This window comes from Rana temporaria, chromosome 13 (assembly GCF_905171775.1).
Source record: "Rana temporaria chromosome 13, aRanTem1.1, whole genome shotgun sequence".
NCBI classification, from domain to species: domain Eukaryota; kingdom Metazoa; phylum Chordata; class Amphibia; order Anura; family Ranidae; genus Rana; species Rana temporaria.
Genome location: NC_053501.1, coordinates 16,117,736 through 16,143,903, shown reverse-complemented (window position 1 = coordinate 16,143,903; position 26,168 = coordinate 16,117,736). Strand labels below are relative to the sequence as shown.

General features: G+C 48.8%; 2 protein-coding genes across 3 annotated transcripts in view; one reads left to right on the top strand and one right to left on the bottom strand.

Moving 5' to 3' along the window:
- ADCK1 (aarF domain containing kinase 1) overlaps positions 1 to 13,814 on the bottom strand; it is a 40,065-nt gene extending 26,251 nt beyond the window's left edge. The window contains exons 1-4 of one of the 2 annotated variants that reach the window (XM_040332282.1): positions 13,547 to 13,814; positions 12,179 to 12,371; positions 10,227 to 10,371; positions 2,277 to 2,360 (exon numbers count right to left, since the gene is read on the bottom strand). In XM_040332282.1, coding sequence (XP_040188216.1) covers positions 2,277 to 2,360; positions 10,227 to 10,371; positions 12,179 to 12,204 — 255 coding nt within the window. In that variant the 5' untranslated portion in view covers positions 12,205 to 12,371; positions 13,547 to 13,814. Of the gene's footprint in view, positions 1 to 2,276; positions 2,361 to 10,226; positions 10,372 to 12,178; positions 12,372 to 13,239; positions 13,332 to 13,546 lie in introns of those variants that run through there. The other variant, XM_040332283.1, reaches the window with a different exon arrangement.
- A 206-nt stretch (positions 13,815 to 14,020) lies between these two features.
- The window catches only part of SNW1 (SNW domain containing 1), a 14,823-nt gene continuing 2,675 nt past the window's right edge, over positions 14,021 to 26,168 (top strand). The window contains exons 1-12 of the mRNA XM_040333351.1: positions 14,021 to 14,127; positions 18,509 to 18,662; positions 21,213 to 21,374; positions 21,621 to 21,716; positions 21,990 to 22,096; positions 23,135 to 23,239; positions 23,345 to 23,414; positions 23,652 to 23,717; positions 24,323 to 24,439; positions 24,588 to 24,729; positions 24,815 to 24,911; positions 25,083 to 25,200. Coding sequence (XP_040189285.1) covers positions 14,114 to 14,127; positions 18,509 to 18,662; positions 21,213 to 21,374; positions 21,621 to 21,716; positions 21,990 to 22,096; positions 23,135 to 23,239; positions 23,345 to 23,414; positions 23,652 to 23,717; positions 24,323 to 24,439; positions 24,588 to 24,729; positions 24,815 to 24,911; positions 25,083 to 25,200 — 1,248 coding nt within the window. The 5' untranslated portion in view covers positions 14,021 to 14,113. The remainder of the gene's footprint in view (positions 14,128 to 18,508; positions 18,663 to 21,212; positions 21,375 to 21,620; positions 21,717 to 21,989; positions 22,097 to 23,134; positions 23,240 to 23,344; positions 23,415 to 23,651; positions 23,718 to 24,322; positions 24,440 to 24,587; positions 24,730 to 24,814; positions 24,912 to 25,082; positions 25,201 to 26,168) is intronic.

Genomic DNA, 26,168 nt, shown 5'->3' with positions numbered 1-26,168 from the left:
GACAGATCCCAGGGGAGGGCCCATGACAGATCCCAGGGGAAGGAACATGACAGATCCCAGGGGAGGGCCCATGACAGATCCCAGGGGAAGGTACATGACAGAGCCCAGGGGAAGGCCCATGACAGATCCCAGGGGAAGACACATGACAGATCCCAGGGGAAGGCACATGACAGAGCCCAGGGGAGGGCCCATGACAGATCCCAGGGGAGGGCCCATGACAGATCCCAGGGGAGGGCCCATGACAGATCCCAGGGGAGGGCCCATGACAGATCCCAGGGGAAGGAACATGACAGATCCCAGGGGAGGGCCCATGACAGATCCCAGGGGAAGGCCCATGACAGATCCCAGGGGAAGGCCCATGACAGAGCCCAGGGGAAGGCCCATGACAGATCCCAGGGGAAGACACATGACAGATCCCAGGGGAGGGCACATGACAGATCCCAGGGGAAGGTACATGACAGAGCCCAGGGGAAGGCACATGACAGAGCCCAGGGGAAGGTACATGACAGAGCCCAGGGGAAGGCACATGACAGAGCCCAGGGGAAGGCACATGACAGAGCCCAGGGGAAGGCACATGACAGATGCCTGGGGAGGGCCCATGACGGAGCCCAGGGGAGGGCCCATGACAGATGCCTGGGGAGGGCCCATGACGGAGCCCAGGGGAGGGCCCATGACGAAGCCCAGGGGAAGGCCCATGACAGAGCCCAGGGAAGGGCCCATGACAGAGCCCATGACAGATCCCAGGGGAAGGCACATGACAGATCCCAGGGGAGGGCCCATGACAGATGCCTAAGGGAGGGCCCATGACAGATCCCAGGGGAGGGCCCATGACAGAGCCCAGGGGAGGGCCCATGACAGAGCCCAGGGGAGGGCCCATGACAGAGCCCAGGGGAGGGCCCATGACAGAGCCCAGGGGAGGGCCCATGACAGAGCCCAGGGGAAGGCAGATGACAGATCCCAGGGGAGGGCCCATGACAGATCCCAGGGGAGGGCCCATGACAGATGCCTAAGGGAGGGCCCATGACAGAGCCCAGGGGAGGGCCCATGACAGATCCCAGGGGAGGGCCCATGACAGATGCCTAAGGGAGGGCCCATGACAGAGCCCAGGGGAGGGCCCATGACAGAGCCCAGGGGAAGGCACATGACAGATCCCAGGGGAGGGCCCATGACAGATGCCTAAGGGAGGGCCCATGACAGATCCCAGGGGAGGGCCCATGACAGAGCCCAGGGGAGGGCCCATGACAGAGCCCAGGGGAGGGCCCATGACAGAGCCCAGGGGAGGGCCCATGACAGATCCCAGGGGAGGGCCCATGACAGAGCCCAGGGGAGGGCCCATGACAGAGCCCAGGGGAGGGCCCATGACAGAGCCCAGGGGAAGGCACATGACAGATCCCAGGGGAGGGCCCATGACAGATGCCTAAGGGAGGGCCCATGACAGATCCCAGGGGAGGGCCCATGACAGAGCCCAGGGGAGGGCCCATGACAGAGCCCAGGGGAGGGCCCATGACAGAGCCCAGGGGAGGGCCCATGACAGAGCCCAGGGGAGGGCCCATGACAGAGCCCAGGGGAGGGCCCATGACAGAATGGGCTCTGAGGGAGGTGGTTGAATGATGACGACTGTCGGTAAACCTGAAATACTGAGGACATCTACAGGAGGTATAGAAGCACGGCAGGGGACAGCTCTGGGTTGAAGATGAGGATTGCAGCAAAAGTAAGCTTTAACTGGGAAGTGGATGTTTTCTTTACACTGCAAAAGCAGCCAAAACCTTTAGATATATAAAATAAAATTTGTTCACATACTAAAAAGAAATAAGTAAAGGAAGGACATACACTATTCTGCTCCGTATTGTGCAATAACTTTCAGGCAAAGCTCTGTGATTGAATGTGAAACCTCTAGTGGGATTTCCCAGTAAAGAGAACCAATGGCATGCAGTAACTTATAGTATAGCAACCAATCAGATTACCACTTCCTGCACTCACCTTAGTGAGAGATGGATTCTGATTGGCTGATATTTTCATTGCTCAGGACTCACTATATTCAAATCCCAAGTCCAGCTTGATTGTTATTGGTTAACGGACAGTGGGGCTGATTAACTAAAACTGGAGCAGCTCTGCATGGTAGCCAATCGGCTCCTAGCTTCAGCTTGTTCAATTAAGCTTTGACAACAAAACCTGGAAGCTGATTGGTTCCTATGCAGAGCTGCACCAGATTTTTCTCTCTCCAGTTTTAGTAAATCAGCCCCATTTGTAGGTTGATTACTATTGGTGCTCCATACCTGGGACTTGAGGACGTCATATTCTGGCGTCCCCGGAGGAACGCTGTGGAGGTTCATGAGATAATCACAGCTAATGGTTGCCGTCTGTAGGAAGAGGAAAAACACATTTCTCATAATAAAATCAGAAAATCGAGACTCTTCCCCATTCATCAACATGCTAATGACCATTTAACCCCTCCAGGTCTAAGCCTCCTTCTGACACTTGTTGCTCACGAGTTAGAAATCCGTATTTTTTGCTAAAAAATTACTTAGAACCCCAAAACATTATATATATATATTTTATTATTTTTTCTACCTATTTTTGGTAAATTAAATCGCAATAAGCGTTTATCGGTTGGTTTGCGCAAAATGTATAGGGTTTACAAAATAGGGGATAGTTTTATTGCATTTTTATAAATTATTATTTTTTTTTACTACTAATGGCAGCAATCAGCGATTTTTTTCATGACTGCGACATTATGGCAGACACTTCGGACAATTTTGACACATTTTTGGGACCATTGTCATTTTCACAGCAAAAATTGCATTTAAAATGCATTGTTTACTGTGAAAATGACAATTGCAGTTTGGGAGTTAACCACAAGGGGGCGCTGAAGGGGTTTTTTTTGACCTCATCTGTGTTTCCAACTGTAGGGGGGTGTGGCTGTAGGTGTGACATCATTGATTGTGATTCCCTATATAAGGGAACACACGATCGATGACGGCGCCATAGTGAAGAACGGGGAAGCTGTGTTTACACACAGCTCTCCCCGTTCTTCAGCTCCGGGGACCGATCGCGGGACTGCAGCGGCGATCGGGTCCACGGGTCCCGCGGTCACGGAGCTTCGGACCGGGTCACGGGAGGGCGGGTGCGCGCCCGCGACCCACGGCTGGGCACTTAAAGAGGACGTACCTGTACATGCTTGTGCCCAGCCGTGCCATTCTGCCGACGTATATGTGCAGGTCCTTAAGTGGTTAAAGCATTCAAAACGCCAAGCTTGGTTGTTTTGAATACTGATATTTTTTGCATCATTTGTTGCTAGGTATTTCAGCTTTTTTAGCTTTTCTATTAGTGTTTATTTCTTCTTTTATTATTATTATTATTATTCATTTATTTTAATGTTTTTTTCGTTAGAGTAAGGGGTTCGAGTTCAGATTAGGTAAGGGTCAGGATTATTTATTATTATTTTATTTACTTTTTATTTTATTTGTTGCTAGGTATTTCAGCTTTTTTAGCTTTTGTATTAGCTTTTATTTCTTCTTTTATTATTATTCATTTAATATAATGTTTTTTTTGTTAGAGTAATGGATTCGAGTTCAGTTTAGGTTAGAGTTATTTATTATTTTTTTATTTGTTGCTAGGTATTTCATTTTTTTTAGCTTTTCTATGAGCTTTTATTTCTTCTTTTATTATTATTCATTTATTATAATGTTTTTTTTCGTTAGGGTAAGGGGTTCGAGTTCAGTTTAGTATTAGGATTATTTATTATTATTTTATTTTATTTGCTGCTAGGTATTTAGGGCCAGATCCACAGACGAAGTACGCCGGCGTATCTACGTACTTTCAAATTTGCCGCGTCGTATCTTTAGTTTGAATCCGCAAACCAAGATACGACGGCTTCTGGGTTCGATCCGACAGGCGTACGGCTTCGTACGCCTTCGGATCGTAGGTGCAATACTTTGGCGCCCGCTGGGTGGAGTTTGCGTCATTTTCTGCGTCGGGTATGCAAATTAGCGAATTACGACGATCCACGAACGTACGCGCGACCGTCGCATTTTCTAACGTCGTCTGTAGTCGGCTTTTTCCGGCGTATAGTTAAAGCTGGTATTTTGCGGCGTATAGATAGACTTGCCATGTTAAGTATGGCCGTCGTTCCCGCGTCGAAATTTGAAATTTTTTTTTTTTTGCGTAAGTCGTCCGTGAATCGCGGGATGGACGTAACTCACGTCTAAGTTAAAAAATGACGTCCTAGCGACGTCATTTAGCGCAATGCATGTCGGGAAATTTCGGGACGACGCATGCGCAGTTCATTCGGCGCGGGGACGCGCTTCATTTAAATGAAACCCGCCCCCAACCCGCCCAATTTGAAATCCGCCGCCAGAAATACACTACGCCGCCGTAAATTAGGGCGCGAAATCTTTGTGAATTTGAAAGTACGCCAGGTAAGGTACGGCGGCGTAGGGTATCTCTGATACGCGGCGCAAGTGTAAATGTATGTGGATCTGGCCCTTAATCTTTTTTAGCTTTTCTATTGGCTTTTATTTCTTCTTTTATTATTATTATTATTCATTTATTATAATGTTTTTTTTTTGGTTAGGATAAGGGGATCGAGTTCATTTTAGTTTAGGGTTAGGATTATTAATTATTATTTTATTTATTTTTTAATTTTATTTGTTGCTAAGTATTTAAGCTTTTTTAGCTTTTCTATTAGCTTTTATTTCTTCTTTTATTATTATTCTTCATTTCTTATAAAAAAAAAAAAACTTTGGGTAAGGGGTTCGAGTTCAGTTTAGGTTAGGGTTATTTATTATTATTTTATTTGTTGCTAGGTATTTTAAATTTTTTTTAGCTTTTCTATTAGCTTTTATTTCTTCTTTTATTATTATTCATTTATTATAAAAAAAAAAATCGTTAAGGTAAGGGGTTCGAGTTCAGTTTAGGTTAGGGTTATTTATTATTTTATTTGTTGCTAGGTATTTCATTTTTTTTTTTTAGCTTTTCTATTAGCGTTTGTTTATTTCTTCTTTTATTATTATTCATTTATTATGATGTTTTTTTCTGTTAGGGTAAGGGGTTCGAGTTCAGTTTAGTTTAGGGTTAGGATTATTTATTATTATTTAATTTGTTGCTAGGTATTTAAGCTTTTTTAGCTTTTCTATTGGCTTTTATTTCTTCTTTTATTATTATTTATTTATTATAATTTTGTTTCCGTTAGGGTAAGGGGTTCAAGTTCAGTTTAGGGGGTCAAGTTCAGTTTAGGGTTATTTATTATTAATATATATATATATACACCCACCCACACGAATAATAATACATTAATAAAATGTAAAATAAATACATAAATAAAATAAATCAGTAAATTAATGCTAAACAACAATAAATAAATAAATAATTAACCCTGACCTTTAACCCTTAAAAAAATAATAATAATAATAATAAATAATAATAATAAATAACCTAACACAAAATATTTTTTTTTTTTTTTAACAATGTAATTTTTTGTTCGAGTCTGGGTGTTATTTTTTGTTATTATTTTTAATAATAATTAATATTTTATAAGGTTAATATTTATTTATTAATGTATTATTACATATTATTCATTTTGCTGATTTATGATGATTTTTAGTTATTTGTGTATTTATTTTACATTTCTTTATTCATATATTATTACTATTTTATTTTTAACTTTTTTTCTTTTGAGTTGAAAATCGTGCAAAAACACGCAAATTGCACGTTTCCATTAATTTCTATGGGAATACAAACGCGACAAAACCGCCAAAATCTGCCCGATTTGAGCGAAAAAAAAAACAACTTGTTTGAGCTTCAGGTGTTTTGGAGTGGAGATGCGAACAAACTCCATAGAGAATCATTGATCCCCCCCTCCAGCATTTTGAAGCTTCAAGTTACAAAACGCTCAGGTATGAATGCACCCCAAGCCCCGATAAAACATTTCCCATTTCCAACTTATTTTCAATCCTGTGATGTCCCCAAAAAGACAGAGGGGAGAAAAGGGGGGAGGAGCCAAGAAAACTGGCGTAATTCTTTCTGGGAAGGTAGTCAGCGATCGCTCATCGCATTGTCAGATGATCGTTATGTATTCGCACATAATGGCTCCACATTCATTATTAATCCCAGCGATCGTTCAGGAAGCCGGCTGTGACATCACAATCCCTATTGATGGATTCTATGGAGAGAAGAAGGTCCGGTGCAGAACAAGCACTGTGAAGCTTCACAGGCTGAGATGAACGACTGGCGCCACCTACAGCTCTCCCCTTCCATTACACCCTACAGGCGATATCTCATACAAAGGGGGATAGTCATGGGCTGCCATCGCTGACATTATCCAAGGCAGTGGCGTCACTAGGGTTGGTGTCACCCGGTGCGGTAAAACATGGTGTCACCCCCCCCCTCTGTCTAGGCTGCCCAGCACCAAGCAGGCAGCGCACGGGCATGGGGCGCACCCCAAACCAGTCCCTGTAAATGATAGTATAGGGCAGAATAGTGGCAGGTTAGGGTAGTATAGAGTGGTATAGTGGCAGGTTGGTGTAGTGGGGTGGTATAGGACAGGTTAAGGTGGTATAGGGCATGTTGGGGTGATATAGGGTAGTTTGTGGTGGTATAGGGCAAGTTAGGGTTGCATAGGGCAGGTTGGGGTGGTATAGGGCAAGCTAGGGTGGCACAGGGCAGGTTGGGGTGGTATAGTGCAAGTTAGGGTGGTACAGGAAAATTAGGGTGGCACAGGGCAGGTTGGGGAGCTATAGGACAGGTTGGGTGGTATTGTGCAAGTTAGGGTGGCATAGGGCAAGTTGGGATGGCATGGGAAAGGTTGGGGTGGTACAGGGCAAGTAAGGGATGCATTGGGCAGGTTGGGATGGTATAGGGAAAAATATAGTGGCATAGGGCAGATTAGGGTGGTACAGGACAAGTTAGGGTGGCACAGGGCAAGTTGGGGTGGCATGGGAAAGTTTGGGGTGGTACAGGGCAGGCTGGGGTGGTACAGGGCAGGCTGTGGTGGCACACGGCAGGCTGGGTGGCACAGGGCAGGCTGGGTGATACAGGGCAGGCTGGGGTGGTACAGGGCAGGCTGGGTGATACAGGGCAGGCTGGGGTGGTACAGGGCAGGCTGATCCAAGGCTACGTTCACACGCTACGGGTGGTGGAAACTTGCACTTTCCCAACACACACAGAAACATGCTGTCCATGCAGACGGCGGTGCCATTAACCACTTCAGCCCCCGACCATTTGGCTGCCAAAGACCAGGCCACTTTTTGCGATTCGGCACTGCGTCGCTTTAACTGACAATTGCGCGGTCGTGCGATGTGACTCCAAAACAAAATTGACGTCCTTTTTCCCCCACAAATAGAGATTTCTTTTGGTGGTATTTGATCACCTCTGCGGTTTTTATTTTTTGCGCTATAAACAAAAATAGAGCGACAATTTTGAAAAAAAAATCTATATTTTTTACTTTTTGCAATAATAAATATTTAAATATATTTTTTATATATAAAAAAAACATTTTCCTCAGTTTAGGCCGTTTAGGCAGAAACGTGCAAGCACTTTTTTTTGCAGAAAACACAGTCATTCAAATAAACGGGCTGCCGTGCCCATACAAATGCAGGCTGCAAGAACGCAGGGAGTTTTTTTTTACCATATATATACACACACGTGTTTCTGCAGGCTGCGTTGTACCTAAAACTTACCTGAAAATGCAGCCCACAGGGAAATCGCATGGTAATTTTGATCATGTGATTTCCCTGTGGTTCCTGCACAGGCACTGCGATTTTTTTTGTTTTAAACAGCAAACATGTCACACTTTACTGCACTGTAAAATAGTTTTGCATGAAGCAGACCCGAACCTCCTCTTCTTCTGTGTCTGCTACCATAGGAAGCTGCGTGTAGGGGGCAGACGTGCAGACCCAATTCCCTCTCTTACTGCCCCCTTCATTTACTATTGCTACCCCTTCAACTGCGACCCCTCGTTCTCCCTGTACTGCTCCTCCCTCTTCCAACACTGCCCTTCCCAGTACAGCCCCTTCCTCACCCTGTTCTGCCCCTCCCTCTCCCACTGATGCCTCTCCCCCTCCGTCTCCTGCCCCTCCCTCTCCTGCCCCTCCCCCTCCCTCTGATGCCTCTCCCCCTCCCTCTGATGCCTCTCCCCCTCCCTCTGATGCCCCTCCCTCTTCCACTCCGTCTCTTGCCCCTCCTTCTCCCTCTGATGCCTCTCCCCACTGCCTCTCCCTCTCCGTCTCCTGCCCCTCCCTCTCCCACTGAAGCCTCCCCCCTCTGTCTCCTACCCCTCCCTCTCCCACTGATGCCTCTCCGTCTCCTGCCCCTCCCTCTCCCACTGAAGCCTCTCCCCCTCTGTCTCCTGCCCCTCCCTCTCCCACTGATGCCTCTCCGTCTCCTGCCCCTCCCTCTCCCACTGATGCCTCTCCCCCTCCCTCTCCCACTGATGCCTCTCCCTCTCCCACTGATGCCTCTCCCCCTCATATCCTGCCCCTTCCTCTACCACTAATGCCTGTCCCCACTCCCTCTCCCACTGAAGCCTTTCCCCCTATGTCTCTTGACCCTCCCTCTCCCACTGAAGCCTCTCCCCCTCCATTTCCTGCCCTTCCCTCTCCCACTGATGCCTGTCCCCACTCCCTCTCCCCCTCCATCTCCTGCCCCTCCCTCTCCCACTGATGCCTCTCCCCCTCATATCCTGCCCCTCCCTCTCCCACTGATGCCTCTCCCCACTCCCTTTCTTACTAATGTCTCGCCCCCCTCCGTCTCCTGGCCTTGCCTCTCTGTCTCTCCGTCTCCTGCCCCTCCCTCTCCCACTGATGCCTCTCCCCCTCCTGCCCCTCCTTCTCCCACTGAATCGTCTCCCCCTCTGTCTCCTGCCCCTCCCTCTCCCACTGATGGCTCTCCCCCTCCGTCTCCTGCCCCTCCTTCTCCCACTGAATCGTCTCCCCCTCTGTCTCCTGCCCCTCCCTCTCCCACTGATGGCTCTCCCCCTACGTGTCCTACCCCTCCCTCTCCCACTAATGGCTCTCCCCCTCCGTCTCCTGCCCCTCCCTCTCCCACTAATGGCTCTCCCCCTCTGTCTCCTGCCCCTCCCTCTCCCACTGATGGCTCTCCCCCTCCGTCTCCTGCCCCTCCCTCTCCCACTAATGGCTCTCCCCCTCCGTCTTCTACCCCTCCCTCTCCCACTGATGGCTCTCCCCCTCCGTCTCCTGCCCCTCCCTCTCCCACTGATGCCTCTCACCTCCCTCTCCCACTAATGCTTTTTCCTCTGTTCTGCTACACCCTCTCCCACTGATGCCTCTCCCCCCCACTTATGCCTCTCCTGCTTCTTTCTCTCCCACTGATGCCTCTTCCCCTCCCAGTGCAGCCCCTCCCTTTCCTATTGATGCCTCTCCCCCTCCCACTGATGCTTCTCCCCCTCTGAGTACAGGCCCTCCCTCTACTTGTTCTGCCCCTCCCTCTCCCCCTCATAGTACAGCCCCTCCCTCTCTTACTGATGCCCCTCCCGCTCTGTTTTGTCCCTCCCTCTCCTAGAACAGCCCCTCCCTCTCCTATTGATGCCTCTCCCCCTCCCAGTGCAGCCCCTCCCTCTCCTATCTCTCCCACTGATGCCCCTCCCTCTCCCCCTCATAGTACAGCCCCTCCCTCTCTTACTGATGCCCCTTCCGCTCTGTTTTGTCCCTCCCTCTCCCACTCCTAGTACAGCCCCTCCCTCTCCCTTTCCTATTGATGCCTCTCCCCTTCCAGTGCAGCCCCTCCCTCTCCCTCCCACTGATGCCTCTCCCCCTCCCAGTACAGCCCCCCCTCTCTTACTGATGCCCCTCCCTCTACCTGTTCTGCCCCTCCCTCTCCTACTGATGCCTCTCCCCCTCATAGTACAGCCCCTCCCTCTCTTACGGATGCCCCTTCCGCTCCGTTTTGTCCCTCCCTCTCCCACCCCTCCCTTTCCTATTGATGCCTCTCCCCTCCCAGTGCAGCCCCTCCCTCTCCTATCTCTCCCACTGATGCCTCTCCCCCTCCCAGTACAGCCCCCCCTCTCTTACTGATGCCCCTCCCTCTCCTGCCCCTCCCTCTCCCATTGATGCCTCACCCCCTCCCAGTGCAGCCTCTCCCTCTCCCTCTCCTGTTCCCCCTTCCCCTCCCCTATGCCCGGTGACCCTTGTTCAGCTCTAACATGATCTCCACACACAGTGCTACTCTACCAAAAATCGTTTTATAACACTCTTTTCCGGCCAGTCACTCACCGTCAGTGCAGCTCTTCCAATTCGAACAACCCCAAAATCATTGGGGTCCCAGTAGTTTGCCCCATACACACAGAGACCGGATGTGGCCAGACCGGCCGAGAGCAGAGACACGAGCCGGAGAGGAGCCCTCGCCATCCTGGGGAACCTGCATAGAGGAGATCAGTGTTATTGGTGTAAGGTGCAGGTGAGACAAAACGCCTAACCAAAGAAGGGGATTGGCTGAAGTGTAGGGGTCATCTCAATCAAATGAGGAACAGGGGGGCGTGTTTTATGTAAACTAAGCATCACCCCGCGTAAATTACGCTTTTTTCGAACGGCGCATGCGCGCGCATGCTCAGTATCACGTTGAATTTTCTAATTAAATTACGCCCGCTCAATGCCTAGACGACGTGAACGTTACTTACGCAAAGCCCTATTCGCGAACGTTTTGCGCAAACGACGTAAAATTTGACGCTGTCCCGACGTCCATACTTAACATTGCGTACGCCTCACTACAGCAGGGGTAACTTTACGCCGGTCCGACGCCTTACGCAAACGACGCATATAGATACGCCGGGCGCACGTACGTTCGTGAATTCGGCGTATCTACCTAATTTGCATATGCGTAAATCTACGGAAGCGCCTCCTAGCGGCGAGCGTAAATATGCAACTAAGATACGAAGCCGTAAGAGACTTACGTCAGTCGTATCTAAGCGAAAATCCGGCGTATCTTGCTTTCTGGATACAGAAAAAAAGATACGCCGGCGCATCCTAGAAGTTACGCGGCGTATCAATAGATACGCCGACGTAACTTCTTTGTGGATCTGGCCCATTTTTTTTTTTTTTTTTGATCTAATGCTTTAGGGCCAGATTCTGGTAGATACGGCGCCGGCGTAGTGTAAGTCATTTACACTACGCCACCGCAACTTACTGGAGCAAGTGCCGTATTCGCAAAGCACTTGCTCTGTAATTTGCGGCGGCGTGGTGTAAATGGCCCAGCGTATCCCAGCGTAATTCAAAGGGGGCGGCTTGTATTTAAATTAAGCGCGCCCCCGTGCCGATCGAACTGCGCATGCGCCGGGCTTAAAATAGCCCAGTGCGCATGCTCCAGTTCTCGACGGAAAACGTCAATGACGCCGACGTGTGCGTCATTGACATAAAGTCGTATTCGCGGACGACTTAGGAAAACGACGTTACCGACGGAAAAAGCCGACGCGGACCCGACACCATACTTAACATGGCATACGGTGGACTGGCGTAAGGTTACCCCTCATATAGCAGGGGTAACCTTACGCTTACGGAAACGACGTAAGCGACGGCTATGCGACTCAAATTCTTTCGGGAATCGGCGTATCAGGCTCCTTTGCATAAACAAATGAGACCTGAACGTAAACGCCAATTGCATTTAGGATCCGACGGTGTGAGTGATTTACACCAGTCGGATCCTAGCCTAATTCCGGCGTATCTTGTTGTGTGAATACAAAATAATGATACGCCGGCGGGAAATTCGAATTACGCCGGTGTATCAGTAGATACACCGGCGTAACTCTTCTGAGAATCTGGCCCTTACACTGTAGAGGAGAGATGTGGGGTCTTATTGATCCCAGATCTCTCTGTAAAGAGGACCTGTCATCCCTTATTTCTAATAATGTCGAGGGCTCCTGGAAATGGGGAGGAGTACCTGTCAAAAAGAGTTACCCGCTCCCCTCCCCTCCGAAAGGTGCCTTTGGAAGGAAGTGAACAAGCAGAGCTTCCCCCTTTTGGGTGGAGCTCCGCTTTTTATTCGTTAATGACACCACCAACACCTGCAAATGAGTGCGCCAAACTTCAAGGTGCCCTAGCATGCGTTTTGGTGCACGCTGTGTTTGGGGAACAGGGTCAGGAGATGTCTTTTCCATGTTTTTCTCACATAGGGCAGCCCATTCCTTGCATGGGAACGGGCCCTGTGATTGGTTGTGTAAAACAAATCTTACCGGTCAGCTCTGATGAAGGGAGACATATACCCCCGAAACGTGTTGGGGCGTCAATTCTTTTGAGATTTATGGCGACAACGAATGATATGTGAACTGATCCCTACGGCTTGTCCTTCTCATCCTTCCACTTCACGTAAAGAGGACCTGTCACTGATGGGAAGGCGGGATCTCCATCCTCGATCGATCCTCCACCCTATATAATGATAATTCATTATTATATTAATGCTAATGATTATTGGCCTAGATTCAGGTAGGGCTGCGCACTCTTACGGAGGCACAGCGTACCGTTTTAACACTGCGCCTCCGTAAATTACCTGCGCTACGCTTCATTCATGAAGCAGTAGCTACGTAATTTGCGCGGGCACTCGTTAAAACTGCCCGGCGTAAGGGCGCGTAATTTAAATGATCCCGTAGGGGGCGTGGATCATTTAAATTAGGCGCGTTCCCGCGCCGAGCGTAGTGCGCATGCTCCGTCGGGAAACTTTCCCGACGTGCATTGCGGTAAATGACGTCGCAAGGACGTCATTTGCTTCAAAGTGAACGTGAATGGCGTCCAGCGCCATTCACGATTCACTTACGCAAACAACGTAATTTTTAAAAATCGCGACGCGGGAACGACGGGTATACTTAACATTGGCTGCCCCTGCTAATAGCAGGAGCAGCCTTATGCAGAAACCGACGAACGCAAACGACGTAAAATGCGAACACAGGGCGCGCGTACGGTTGTGAATCGGCGTGAGTATGCAATTTGCATACTCTACGCTGACACTACGGGAACGCCACCTAGCGGCCATCGTAAGAATGCAGCCTGCGATACGACGGCATAAGAGCCTTATGCCAGTCATATCTTAGGCTGCAGTCGGCGTATCGAGCTTTCTGAATACAGAAAAGTCGATACGCCGGCGCAACTAAGCAATTGCGCTGCGTATCTATGGATACGCAGACGCAATTGCTTACTGAATCTACCCCAGTGTTGATAATATATTACGCTAATAATGATAGTCCCAGCCGTGGTGAGGACACATAATAAAAGCAATAATACACCAACACAGGACATATACCAATATGAAGAGGTCACATGTCCCACTGCCTGAAATCAGAACTGTCAGCGTTTCTCCCACTGACACCTCTTCAGGCCAGGGTCAGACTCTGATTGGTTCCTGTGGGGCAGCCCCAGCTGTATCTAGGGTTGCCACCTCATCCCTTTAAAACAGAACACATATGAATTACACAGGTTCTGAGGCTAATTTAATGCAGGTAAGGCACCAAATGAGTCTAATTACCACCTTAATTAGCCACAGAACCTGTGTAATTAATATGTGTTCTGTTTTAAAGGGATGAGGTGGCAACCCTAGCTGTATCACTTACCTGCTGGCCAGCTTCCCCTCTCTGAACAGAGCCTCCCCCCCCTTCTTTCCACGGAGTTGGTAGGTTCCAGCGGGCGCGGTGAACTCTGGGAAGTGTAGTACGTGGCTCCGCACTGACCTCTGGGCTTGGAGTAGTTGAAGCATACAAGGGGGCGTGGCTAGAACAGACCACCTTCCACAGGCGTGGGGGGGGAGCTTCACTTAGCGTTACATAAGCCGCATACCGGTGTTGTGCCCCGTCGCCATTTTTTCTGAGACTTTCTCATTCTCTCTCAATGGAGGAACTTCAGAAAAATGGCGGAGAAGCATGGATGTGTTTCGTCAGATTTGGCGACACGTCTGATTTTGTAACGGAAGTGGCGTTCCGTCGCCGCCATCTTGCTACACCCACTGTAAGGAAGAGGTCGTCCCATGCAAAAAGTACAGTGTCCAACCAGAAAGCGAGCTTGGGCCACGTGACCTTCTGCGGGAAGCTGGGCGGGGCAAGGGTTGTCGCGTAGTTACGTGACGCTCCTCCTCATCCGGCGCGTCGCGGGGTCCACATCCGGCGGGGAAGAAGTAGAGGAAGATGTCGCTGTCCTGGTGAGTGGGGGGCACGGGGGGTGTCGGAGCTTCCCCGAAGGGGGAGAGAGGCGGGTTGCTCTTTATAAACAATCCCCGGTAGTGTTCGGTCCTATCCGGGCGGCTCTGCTGTGGTGTGACCGTTCTGTGAGATCCAGTCATGGCCTGGGACCCCTCCCCCCACGTCTGTCCCCATTATACCTGATATACACCTTACTAGTTCCGGGTTGCCCCCCTTCCTTCTTGTTGCCATAGATACAACAAGGTGCTGGAAACGTTCCTCAGAGATTCATAGTGACCTGATAACATCACACAGTTGCTGCAGATTTGTCTGCTGCACATCCATGATGCTCTATTACAGGGGAAGGCAACCTCGGCCCTCCAGCTGTGGTGAGACTACAAATCCCAGCATGCCTCTGCCTCTAGGAGTCATGCCTGTGATTGTCAGGGTCTTGCAATGTCTCATGGGACTTGTAGTTTTCACCACAGAGGTTGCATTCTACCCCCCTGCCCTATTGGATGAGATGTGGTGAGTGTGGAGGGCAGAGACCTCATTGTCCAGCGGTGAGATGATTGGATCTTTGTGGCATGATCCTGCTGGGCGGAGCCATCAGAAGATGGGGACACTGCAGTCATAAAGCGATGGACGTAGACAGCGACAATACTCCGGTAGGCCGTGGCGTCGCTCTCTTCTTCTAGGACTTACGTAATATGGCGTCGTCCCACTCTCGCCGCGTTTTGCGTGTCCCTGGGACACGGCGCGTCCCCGACCTGCGCGAAGAGCCGGCGACGAGGCTCTCCGTGTGTCCAATCACAGCTGGTCGCATGTAAACTAGAGCTGCGCGATTCAATCGGCAAGAATCGTTATCGCAGATTTTTTATTTTTTTTTACCCTGTTGCGATCGTGACAAAGTATTTTGCGATCTTTCCATGCAGAGAATTCTCTCCGCTCTGCTGAAGCCGCAGCTGTGAAAAGAAAGGAAACTTGGTGTATTTAAAAAAAACAAATCCCGCCCTATGAAATTCCTCGACTGCGTCATGAAATAACTGTTCGCGGAGCTTTATGGTGCATGTGTGACTTCACCGCTGTGTTATGGCGCAGGTGTGACTTCACCGCTGTGTTATGGCGCAGGTGTGACTTCACCGATGTATTATGGCGCATGTATGGCTTCACCGCTGTATTATGGCGCAGGTGTGGCTTCACCGCTGTATTATGGCGCAGGTGTGGCTTCACCGCTGTATTATGGCGCAGGTGTGACTTCACCGCTGTATTATGGCGCAGGTGTGGCTTCACCGCTGTATTATGGCGCAGGTGTGGCTTCACCGCTGTATTATGGCGCAGGTGTGGCTTCACCGCTGTATTATGGCGCAGGTGTGACTTCACCGCTGTGTTATGGCGCAGGTGTGACTTCACCGCTGTGTTATGGCGCAGGTGTGGCTTCACCGCTGTGTTATGGCGCAGGTGTGGCTTCACCGCTGTGTTATGGCGCAGGTGTGACTTCACCGCTGTGTTATGGCGCAGGTGTGACTTCACCGCTGTGTTATGGCGCAGGTGTGACTTCACCGCTGTGTTATGGCGCAGGTGTGACTTCACCGCTGTGTTATGGCGCAGGTGTGACTTCACCGCTGTGTTATGGCGCAGGTGTGACTTCACCGCTGTGTTATGGCGCAGGTGTGACTTCACCGCTGTGTTACCGCGCATGTGACTTCACCGCTGTATGATGGCGCATGTGTGACTTCACCGCTGTATTATGGCGCAGGTGTGACTTCACCGCTGTATTATGGCACATGTGTGACTTCACCGCTGTATTATGGCACATGTGTGACTTCACCGCTGTATTATCGCGTATGTGCGGATGAGATTTTCGGGGGTCCATGAAAATTGTAGACTGGAGTGGGTGGGCAGAGCAGCGATTTTGTTTAAACTTGTCATCAGCCACACCACATCCAGCCCCGCCCCTAGGCTGTTCTTTCTACTAACCCGTACTGAGAGAAAGTGGGAGGGGGAGATAGAGGGGGCGGGCGGTCCCCATGCATAGCACTGTGTGCGGTCCGCCCCCCCCCCCCTCTCTAAACAGCGCTCTATCTCCGCCTCCCACTTTTTCCGGTACGGGTTAGTAGAAAGAACAGCCTGGGGGTGAAGCTGGACGCGGTGTTGCCGATGACCAGTTTAAACAAACTGCCGATCCGCCAGCTCAGGTCTATAGTTTTTCTGGACCCAAAAATTGTATGCGCGGTGAAGTCGCGCATGCGCGTTAAAGCCCCGCAGACATCTGTTTCCTGAAGTGACGCGGTCGAGACATTTTATAAGTCCAGGATTTTTTTTAGAACACTGGGCAGTCTGCCAAGTATCGCAACGTTCTTTACCAGTGGAACTTAAAGTGAATGTAAACCTGAAATTTTTTATTTATTTTTTGATGTCACAATGTACAGTATAAGATTTCCTATCATCTGTGCCCAGTCTTGCCACACAGAGTTAATCCAGCTCCGAGAAATCTTGACTTGCAGAGAAAAACCTTGGTCCGTTCCGCCCCCCTGCTGTGAGTGACAGGTTATTAACATATCTCATGCACTAGCCTGGAGACCGCCATTATTTTTTTAATTCCCACCCGTACTCCTTTTCTGAAGTCATGTGGTTACTTTTCTGGATTTTGATTGGATGTTGGTGATTACAGCAGAATTTAGTGTAAGGAATACATAGGAAAAAATGCATGTTGACAAGGGGAGTGTAAAGGAGGGCGGGGAGTCTACTGACATCACAACTCCACCCACCAAGCTCCAGACAACAGACCCACCCACAGAATCTGCAGTTTTTCGGGTCTCATAACAGACAGAGGGGAGACATTTGACAGGTGAGGATACATGCAGGAGGCATCTATATCCTTATAGATCAGCACTATGGCAGGAGTTTAGAAAGGATGAGAGTGGCTTTACACATCTAAACATTGTAACAATTTGTCCTCTACATCAAAGGAATGGACTTCTGTATGTAAATTAGGAAAGTTTACCACTTAACTACCAAACCTTTTTCTGACACTTGTTGGTTTCAAGTTAAAATCATTATTTTTTGCTAGAAATGCAGTTTCATGTCGCACTGTATTTGTGCAGTGGTCTTTCAAATGCTTTTTTTTTTTTTTTTTGGAACAAAATTACTCTAATGAATTAAAAAAAAATTAACCAGTAAAGTTAGGCCAATTTTTTATTTTTTTTGTATAATGTGAAAGTTTTTTATTCTAAGCAAAACAATTGTGATTCTCACGTAAACAAAGAGATTCCGGTTAGGCTGCATTCACACCTAGGCGTAGGCAATAGCGTCGTTTTCCGGCGGTTTTTTTAGGCGTTTTTTTCGCGCGTATTCATGCTAATATGCGCGTTTGCATACAGCGTTGTCCGACGTTTTTGTACTTAGACGGTTTTTTTTTAGCCAATAGGAAAAACTATCATCTTTTCATCACTTGTTGCTATGTTGGTAGATTTTTTAAATCTTCTGCATGGGCGACAAGTTCTATTGACAAAACGCCTGTAGCAAACGCTTGTTGTCGCGCAATACGCGCGTATCTGGCGTTTTACATTGATTTCAATGGAAAACCAAAAACGCTCAAATACGCGCATATCGCGCGTATTGCGCGACAGAAAAGGGTCCAGAACTTCTTTTGACTACAGGCGATGCGCGTCAGGCGCATCAGCGTTCAGATGTGAACCATCCCCATTGACTTTCATTGCTTTTCGTCCCTCTGGCGTTTGTTCGCGTCGCGCTACATGCGACAAAACGCGAAGGTGTGAATGGGGTCTTATTGGAGAGCCAATCAGTCACTTCTCACAGGGGAGAGCTTTACAGATAAAGGAGGTCTACGCAAAAGTGGAATCTCCGCTTATCTGATTCCGGTTCTCCCTTCCGGTGTCACGTTTTTGGCACCATTTGGGGGGAGCAGGTACCTGTTTTTGACCGCTACCCTGTCCCCACTTCCAAGAATTCTCGCCGCGGCGAGTTACGTCGGAAGTTCAGTCCCCTTCCTCCTCCTTTTTCCGCTGCAAGGCCAGTAAGAGAGCGCAGCGCGCTTTTCCGTGCATGCACAGTAGGGACTTGGCTGTGAAGCCGCAAGGCTTCACTGCCAGGTTCCCTTACTGACAATGGTGGTGTTGCTCCCATCGTCACATGTGATGTCACTGGGTAATCTGACCATCTCTTCTCCAGCTGCGGTCACATGTGATGTCACTGGGTGAACTGACCATCTCTCTTCTCCAGCTGCGGTCACATGTGATGTCACTAGGTGAACTGACCGTCTCTTCTCCAGCCGCGGTCACATGCGATAATGTCACTGAGTGATCTGACCGTCTCTTCTCCAGCCGCAGTCACACATGGCAGTGTCATTGAGTAAACTGACTTGTCTTCTCTCCCCAGCTTTCTGCCCGCTCCCATTCAGCTCTCCCAGGACCAGCTGGAGGCTGAGGAGAAGATCAGGGCTCAGAAGTCTCTGCAGACGGCTTTGGTGGCATCACGAAGGGAACCGCCCCCATATGGACATCGGAAAGGCTGGGTGCCCCGAACTGTGGAGGTGAGTGTTATCGGGGGCACCTTGTGAAATCTACATTTGTTAGATCAGTCAGTATTGGGGCTCCTCGTGGGTGGGACTGAATGGGGTGGGTTAGGCTTCAGATTATTACACAAATGTTGGTGAATTCTGCAATACATTAATATTTTGTTTCATATGTTTTAGAGTTGCCTGCATTTTGGGGCAAGAGGGTGGAGGTGGCTAATGGTTTTGATTTTTGGATGTTTCAAAAACCTAATAAAATGTTTCTTAGAAAAAAAAACATAATACAGAACAATGAATCTTGCAAAGTTTAAGTGGTGTTGAATTACATTTTATAAAAACCGCTGACAGGCAGGCTTTGTTTTAACCAAAGAGACCCTAGTGGCCTGTCAGCGGTAATGTAATACATGCAGCTCAGACCACATTTACGGCACCCTTGTTGCGCTGAGGTAATGTGGGAGTGACGTAATTGTGGCCCGGCCATTCAAGCATCTGAAGAGACGATGCCTGCAAGCAAGACTGAAAACATCTGGGATGAGGAGGAGCGGTAACGGCACAGCGCTGGAGGACTGTGTTTCACAAGCAAGTCTGCCACGATGTGCTAGTATGAAGTGTATACTATCACATTATGACAGAACACTGTGGGAGGGTCATTTTCAAAGTTTTTGTTTGCAGGTTTAACCACTTGCTGACTGCCCCATAGCAGATTTACTGCTACAGGGTGGCCGCACTGCACATGATCACGTATATATTCATGATCCTGCGCTTCTGGGTATCAGGCGCGAGGGCGGCTCGCTTGTTTTACACAGCGGGTCCCGCGGACACGATGACCACCGACACCTGCTGATCGTTCAGTACACATGCAGAACAGCGGTCTATCCATGTAAACAAGGTAGATTGCCGTTCTGTCTGTACAGAAGGCATGGATCCTGTGTTATAAAGTAGGAACACTGATCCATGCCTTCCACTAGTAAAAGCAGCTCCCCCCCACTACACTGAAACACCAGCTAGGCACACCTTTAACCCTTTGATCGCCCCGATGTTAACCCCTTCCCAGCCAGTGTCAGTACAGTGACAGTGCAGGCTGAATAAAATATAACGTATTCCTCTGCCCTTACTATACAGCAGAGATGGATAAATCTCCCGCTGTGCTTATTGTCAAAATCCCCACAGCAGCTCCATTTGATTGGACAATGAGACTTGTTGGCCAGCAGTTTTCCTTCCGGCTTCTTCAATTTTTCAATCAAGGGATGTCGCAGGAGGTGGCCGCTGAGCCCGATTCATGCAGTGTATAGCCAGCTTTAGGCTCCCATTCCTGACCACCTTCTGGAAATGCTGATTACCTGACTGTCTCTGAACTCTGTTTTTTTGAGCCACATGCTTCAGAAAAGCAGTTCTCACTCATTTTGCATACTTGGAAGACAGATGATCAGAATGAGAATCGGGTGTTCGCTTTTTTTTGGGTGATTGAATTTGTCACACAACTCTGCGTGTTCTGCATAGGGCAGGCCATTCACTTCTATGGGCGGCCGTATGCGCGTTTGTCGCTGCAGAGAAGCTTGAGGGGGCCAAATTTTGGTCGCGAGACAGGTGCATTGTTCCATGCAACAATCGTGCACCGTTTTTGGGGTAGCGATGAATGGCATCCAAATGCGTGTCGCCCGTTTTGCCATTGTGGCGATTCTGCTGTATGTTAGTGTTCAGGCGGGTGGTCGGGGATTGTAAACCCGCAGCTCAAGCGCCATAGTACTCCCAGCTTTCACAACTGGTTAACCCCTTTCCGCCCACACTGTAGCCGTCTTTTGATGCTTAATTTTCTGGGAGGGTGTACATGGACGTCCTCCCGTGATCGCATGGGCGGCACGCTCTGATCACTGTGTCCTTCGGACTCAGCTGATCACAAATCGCAGTAAAGAGCCAATCACAGCGGCCTTTTACCACGTAATCAGCTGTGTCCAATGACTGCTGATCACAGAAGTAAAAACAAGCGAGTTATCAGCTTTTCTTTACTCCGAGCCGACAGCATTAAAGAAAAAGAGCCGATAACTGGCTTTTGTTAAAAGAACATCAGCACTGATTCAGTGCCCACCAGTGCTGCCAATCGGTGCAGCCTCATCAGTGCCTATCAGTATAGGAGAAAATTGCCTGTTTTATAAAATGTTATACCAAACTATGAAAAATATATATTTTTTCCCATTATTTTTTTTTTTTTTTTTTTTTTTTATCATTTGTTTAGCAAAAAAATAAAAAGGCCAGTGGTAAATACCGCCAAAAGAAAGCTATTTGTGTGGGGGGAAAAGATAAAAATGTCATATGGGGACTGTTGCATGACGGCGCAATTTGTCATTCAAAGTGTGCCGGCGCTAACAATTGGCCTGGGTAGGAAGGAGGTAAAAGTGCCCGGTAGGCAAGTGCAGACTGTCACTGCACATCTCATGTGAACATTCGGGGCCTGCAAACACCTCACACTTGTCGTCATACTGATTGTTATTTTTCAGGGAACATTGTAGTATCGTCTGTGTTTTGATAAGTTAAATTGATTTATTAATTGCACTATTGCTTTCTCTGCAGGATTTTGGAGATGGAGGGGCGTTCCCGGAAATCCATGTGGCGCAGTACCCCCTGGACATGGGCAGGAAGAAGCGGTCGTCCAATTCCCTGGCTGTACAAGTGGATGCAGAGGGGAAGATCAAGTATGATGCCATTGCACGGCAGGGCCAGGCAAAAGACAAGGTGAGGGTCTGCGGGATGTTTGGGTGGGGAGGGGGGGGGGGGGGGTTGTGAATCTGGGATCAAAGTCTCTGGCAGTTGTTGGTCATTACTGCTACCTGTTCTTCTGCTCATGTCAGCCTTCTCTCAGTATAGGCTGCCTGTTACAGGGCTTGTTCCCTGTTCTGTTCTAGCTTGTGAAATGTTATCTAATAGAATCCTTCAGCTGGGCAGCCTGGAATCTGAATGATCTACTTTTTTTGTTTGTAGGTTATATACAGTAAATACACAGACCTCGTACCTAAGGAAGTGATGAATGAAGATGACCCAGACCTCCAGAGACCCGATGAAGAGACAGTCCGAGAGGTAAACATTTTTTGGTTTTATCGTCATGAACTTATGATATATACATCACTGTATTGTTCCTGGGTGTGTTCCATCGGCGTCCTCAGAACCTTATCTGAGTGCTCACCAACAGCTCAGAGTCGGCTACCATCGATCAGGTGCTGGTAGGGCAGACTTCCATTGCTGCCAGCACTGTGTAGCCAGTCCCTCCTATCAGCCTTGGATGCCACAGCTCACTTTTTAAAAGGCATCTGGCAACGGGTTGAGATTTTACTAACAACCTTGTTTTTCCAGCTGACAGACAAGACTCGCCAGGCCCTGGATAAAGCTGTGTCCCAGAAGATAGCCGCAGCCATGCCGGTTCGAGCCGCAGACAAGCTGGCACCAGCACAGTACATCAGGTGAGGTTCTGGGCCTTTTATTGCATTGGATTGTGCCAGGAGGGTACCTTTTACATTAGGGAAGGTGTTCTCATTACATGGGGCAGAGTAGACTGGGTGCTAGGAGGGTCCTCATTACATGGGGGAGGGTGGACTTATGTCAAACCTGTTAAATGATTCCCTCCAGCATTGCGGTGTCAGCGTTCTAACTGACCTGGAGTAATTACATCTTCTCCTGGTCCTTCTTCCGGTTGCGCTCTGTTTAGCTACTTGAAAGTCCAAGCTGTGATGTCACTCCTACGCATGCACGCAGGAGTAACTTGATGAGCTGAGCTCTTGAAGCATTTATGACAGAAGAAACTATTGGCTCTTTAAGTGGTTATAAATGTTAATTTTTTTTTTATATAATTAAAATGCCTATACGTACCTTCTCTGTGCAATGGTTTTGCACAGAGCAGGCCTGCCCCCCTTTTCATTGGGTGCCCCCATATTCCATCGGGGCACCCATGCGGGCTTGCTCCTTAGTCCTGCAGCGTACATTGATGCAGACATCGGGACTCTGCCACGTCCCCCCGCATCGGCCTTTGATTGAAGGCAGCGGTAGCCAATGGCTCCTACGGCTATCAATCTGTCCAATGAGAGCGAAAGAGGCTGGAGCTGTTGTGCCCTTGCAGATTGGGCTCGGGTAAGAAAAAGTAGTGGTGGGAGCTGCAGCATGGGTTTTTCACCAAATACATAGAATGCATTAAGCTTAAGGCTTTACAACCACTTTAATAGGGGGGGTTCTTCATTACGCTGGGGAGTGCGGACAGTGCCTGGAAGGGCCTACCAACATGGAAATGGGTGGACTATGCCAGGAGTGCCTCATTACATGGGAGAGGGCAGACCATGCTGATAGGGTTCTTACTACAAAGGGTAGCTCTGTTCCAGGAAGATCTTTAGTACATGGCAAAGGGTTTACAATGGGGAGGATGGACTATGCCAGGGAGACCCTCATTACATGTAGGAGGGTATACTGTCACAAGAGGGTCCTCATTACATATCCTTGTCTCTTCCCAGGTACACGCCATCCCAGCAAGGTGTGGCATTCAATTCGGGAGCCAAGCAGAGGGTCATTCGTATGGTGGAGATGCAGAAAGACCCTATGGAGCCACCACGTTTCAAGTAAGTGCTGGCCACTATAGTAGGGTACAGACTGCTCTGGGGTTGTGTAGAATGATGATGGAAAGCAGAATGAAAATTCATCACTACATCATCTTGCTTTTCCAGAATCAACAAGAAGATCCCACGTGGCCCCCCGTCTCCTCCTGCTCCTGTAATGCACTCCCCCAGCAGGAAGGTAAGTACTCCTGTCTGCTCCCTGGTTGGAGGAGATGTCTGCTCCAATTAAAATGGGAGTGATGTATTTCTGTGTTGTATAGTGGGTGGGTGGAGGGTAATGTATATCTGGTAATTCTGATATTGGTGCAGTGAGGTGCATCTCTGTAGACACATCCAGCCTACCCTGCAGCACTTTGATGGGAAATGTCGTCTGCATTGTTTGTATGTAATGGAATTTCCTGTCTGTCCTTTTTAGATGACTGTCAAGGAGCAGCAAGAATGGAGAATCCCCCCTTGCATTTCTAACTGGAAAAACGCTAAGGTAACCTAAACTGATATGTCGGTCACCCCTGGTACACACCAGGAGCATATAATATGGCCAATGGCCTCCTGTCTATGCTTTTCTCTGTTGGGGGAGCTGCCTCAACATGGCATGGGGCACCTGGGAAAAGTAGGTTTGTATAGATTGGCATTGGAATACGCCAGACAGGGGGGACCCAGATAGAGCAGAAAATATGTGCAGGGGTTCCTAAAATATACTGAAGGGATTCTGACATTCTAGTAAATGGTTCCAGAAATATGTAAGGAAGAGCAGGGGGTGCAGGGCCTCAGTCATCAACACACACACACACACACACACACGTGGCAAAATGAGTTGTCATAACAATTAAATCTCCCATGAAACGCTGATATAGCAAATGTTATTCTGTAAATTTGGATCATGAATGTAAATAAAGGCGGAGGGGTTTTCTCCATGGATTATACTTCTGTTCATGGACATTGCACAGCAGCAACTTAGTTCAGTGATTTATCATTTGCTCCCCCAGCATCCCAAAATGTATAACCCCAACTGACTTGATTAATTAGGGTGCAGTGGCTCATGGCGTAGGCTAATAACCCTTATCTGGCCTCTTTTCCTTTCTGTAGGGTTACACCATACCGCTGGACAAGCGTTTGGCTGCTGATGGCAGGGGCCTTCAGACTGTCCACATTAATGAGAACTTTGCTAAACTAGCTGAAGCTTTGTACATCGCTGACAGAAAGGTGAGTGTGTGTCTGAGGATGTGTGCAGTGCTGATGGAAGGTGAATGCATGTCTGAGGGTACATTGCTGATGGGATGGGTAGTGTGTCTGGTCATTTGTGTGGCCAGTAGCTGTTTTCCTCCCCATTGACATCCGATTGCCTCGGCAGGCTCGAGAAGCTGTGGAGATGAGAGCCCAAGTGGAAAGGAAGATGGCACAGAAGGAGAAGGAGAAAAAGGAGGAAAAGTTGAGAGAACTGGCTCAGATTGCCAGAGAACGCCGAGCTGGAATAAAGTCTCATGCAGAGAAAGGTGAGATCCACAGGTATATTGTAAGGGGGTTATGATGATGATATCCAAATACTTACATATTGACATGTTGATATTTCTCTTCCAGAGGATGGAGAAGCCAGAGAGAGGGATGAAATCAGAGATAACAGGCGAAAGGAGCGACAACACGAGCGCAACCTGTCCAGGGCAGCCCCCGACAAGAGGTAAAATGGAGTCTTTGCTGTTATAATTGGTCATCTAAGCAATGAGCATATTGATAAGACCACCCTAAGTGGAAGAAGAGGGGAAACAGTCAACCCCTGCTGATGATAAAGCTGCAGTGTGAACACAGGAAGACCACTGTAAGATTATTTACATGAAATTTTATTTTGCAGGTCAAAGCTGCAGAGGAATGAGGATAGAGACATCAGTGAACAGATTGCCCTTGGAATACCCAGCCAGCGACCAACAGCGGAGATCCAGTACGACCAGCGGCTCTTCAACCAAAGCAGGGTAAGTCCAGTTCCCACTACAGGCAGTCCCGAGTTACGAATGAGCTAGAGACTGTAGGTTTGTGAAGTGTAACTCCAGCCAGGTGCTTCTGGCTGTGCAATGTGGGGTGTTCCGGGTGCTTCTGGGCCATGCAGTACATTTAGTACTGCAGTGTGGGATGTGTCCTGTTCTGCAAGATGGCTACTTTGCAATTTCCGGTGTTCTGTCGATATGTGCCCTCCGTCAAAGTGCCCGCACCTATCGACAGAACACCGGGGCCAGCGTGGAGCGCAAGCTGCCGGCAGGGATGTAACGCTGCCTCCGTTTGCAAGTCGGATCTTTGCGACTTCCTGTACTGCACCTCTGGCCATACAGACATGTAAAGGAAGGTACAAAGTTCACTCCACTTTGCAGATGACAAAAGAAAATCTAGAAGTAATTTCTACTCCCACCAGATTCCACTGAAAAATAAAATGGCCCTTCAGAGGGTGCACTACAGGAAAATCATTGGTGAATGGTGAGCTGAAAGCAAAACTGTTCCCTTTGTGTCTTCAATTCAACGTGTTTCATTATAAGACAGGTGGCAATGTAGCTCTGGGTGCAAGGCCAGGTTTTGAATGCCAACAAACCAGCTGTTGCTTCACTGTAGGCAGGCAGCAGATGTGAACAGGATAATCCAAGTGTCACTTGCAGTCAGGAGCCGCTTCCTCGAAGCTGAACTGCAGAGAAGATTACTCGGTGTGCACCACATTCCACCCAATTGATGCCGTCAGTGCTCCATCCATTAGCGTGACCCCTTCCGTAATAAAGCCTATGGCAGTGGGAATTTTTAATTGTGCCCAATGATTCTAGTAACAAAGTAGCTCCCAGTCCTTTGCCTACTTCCAAAGGATACAGCCATAGCTTGTATCTGGAGAGTGCTATGTGGCTAACACCGTACACTCAGGTTTGGAAACTCCACAATGCAGAGCCCAGTGACTGAAGGTCAT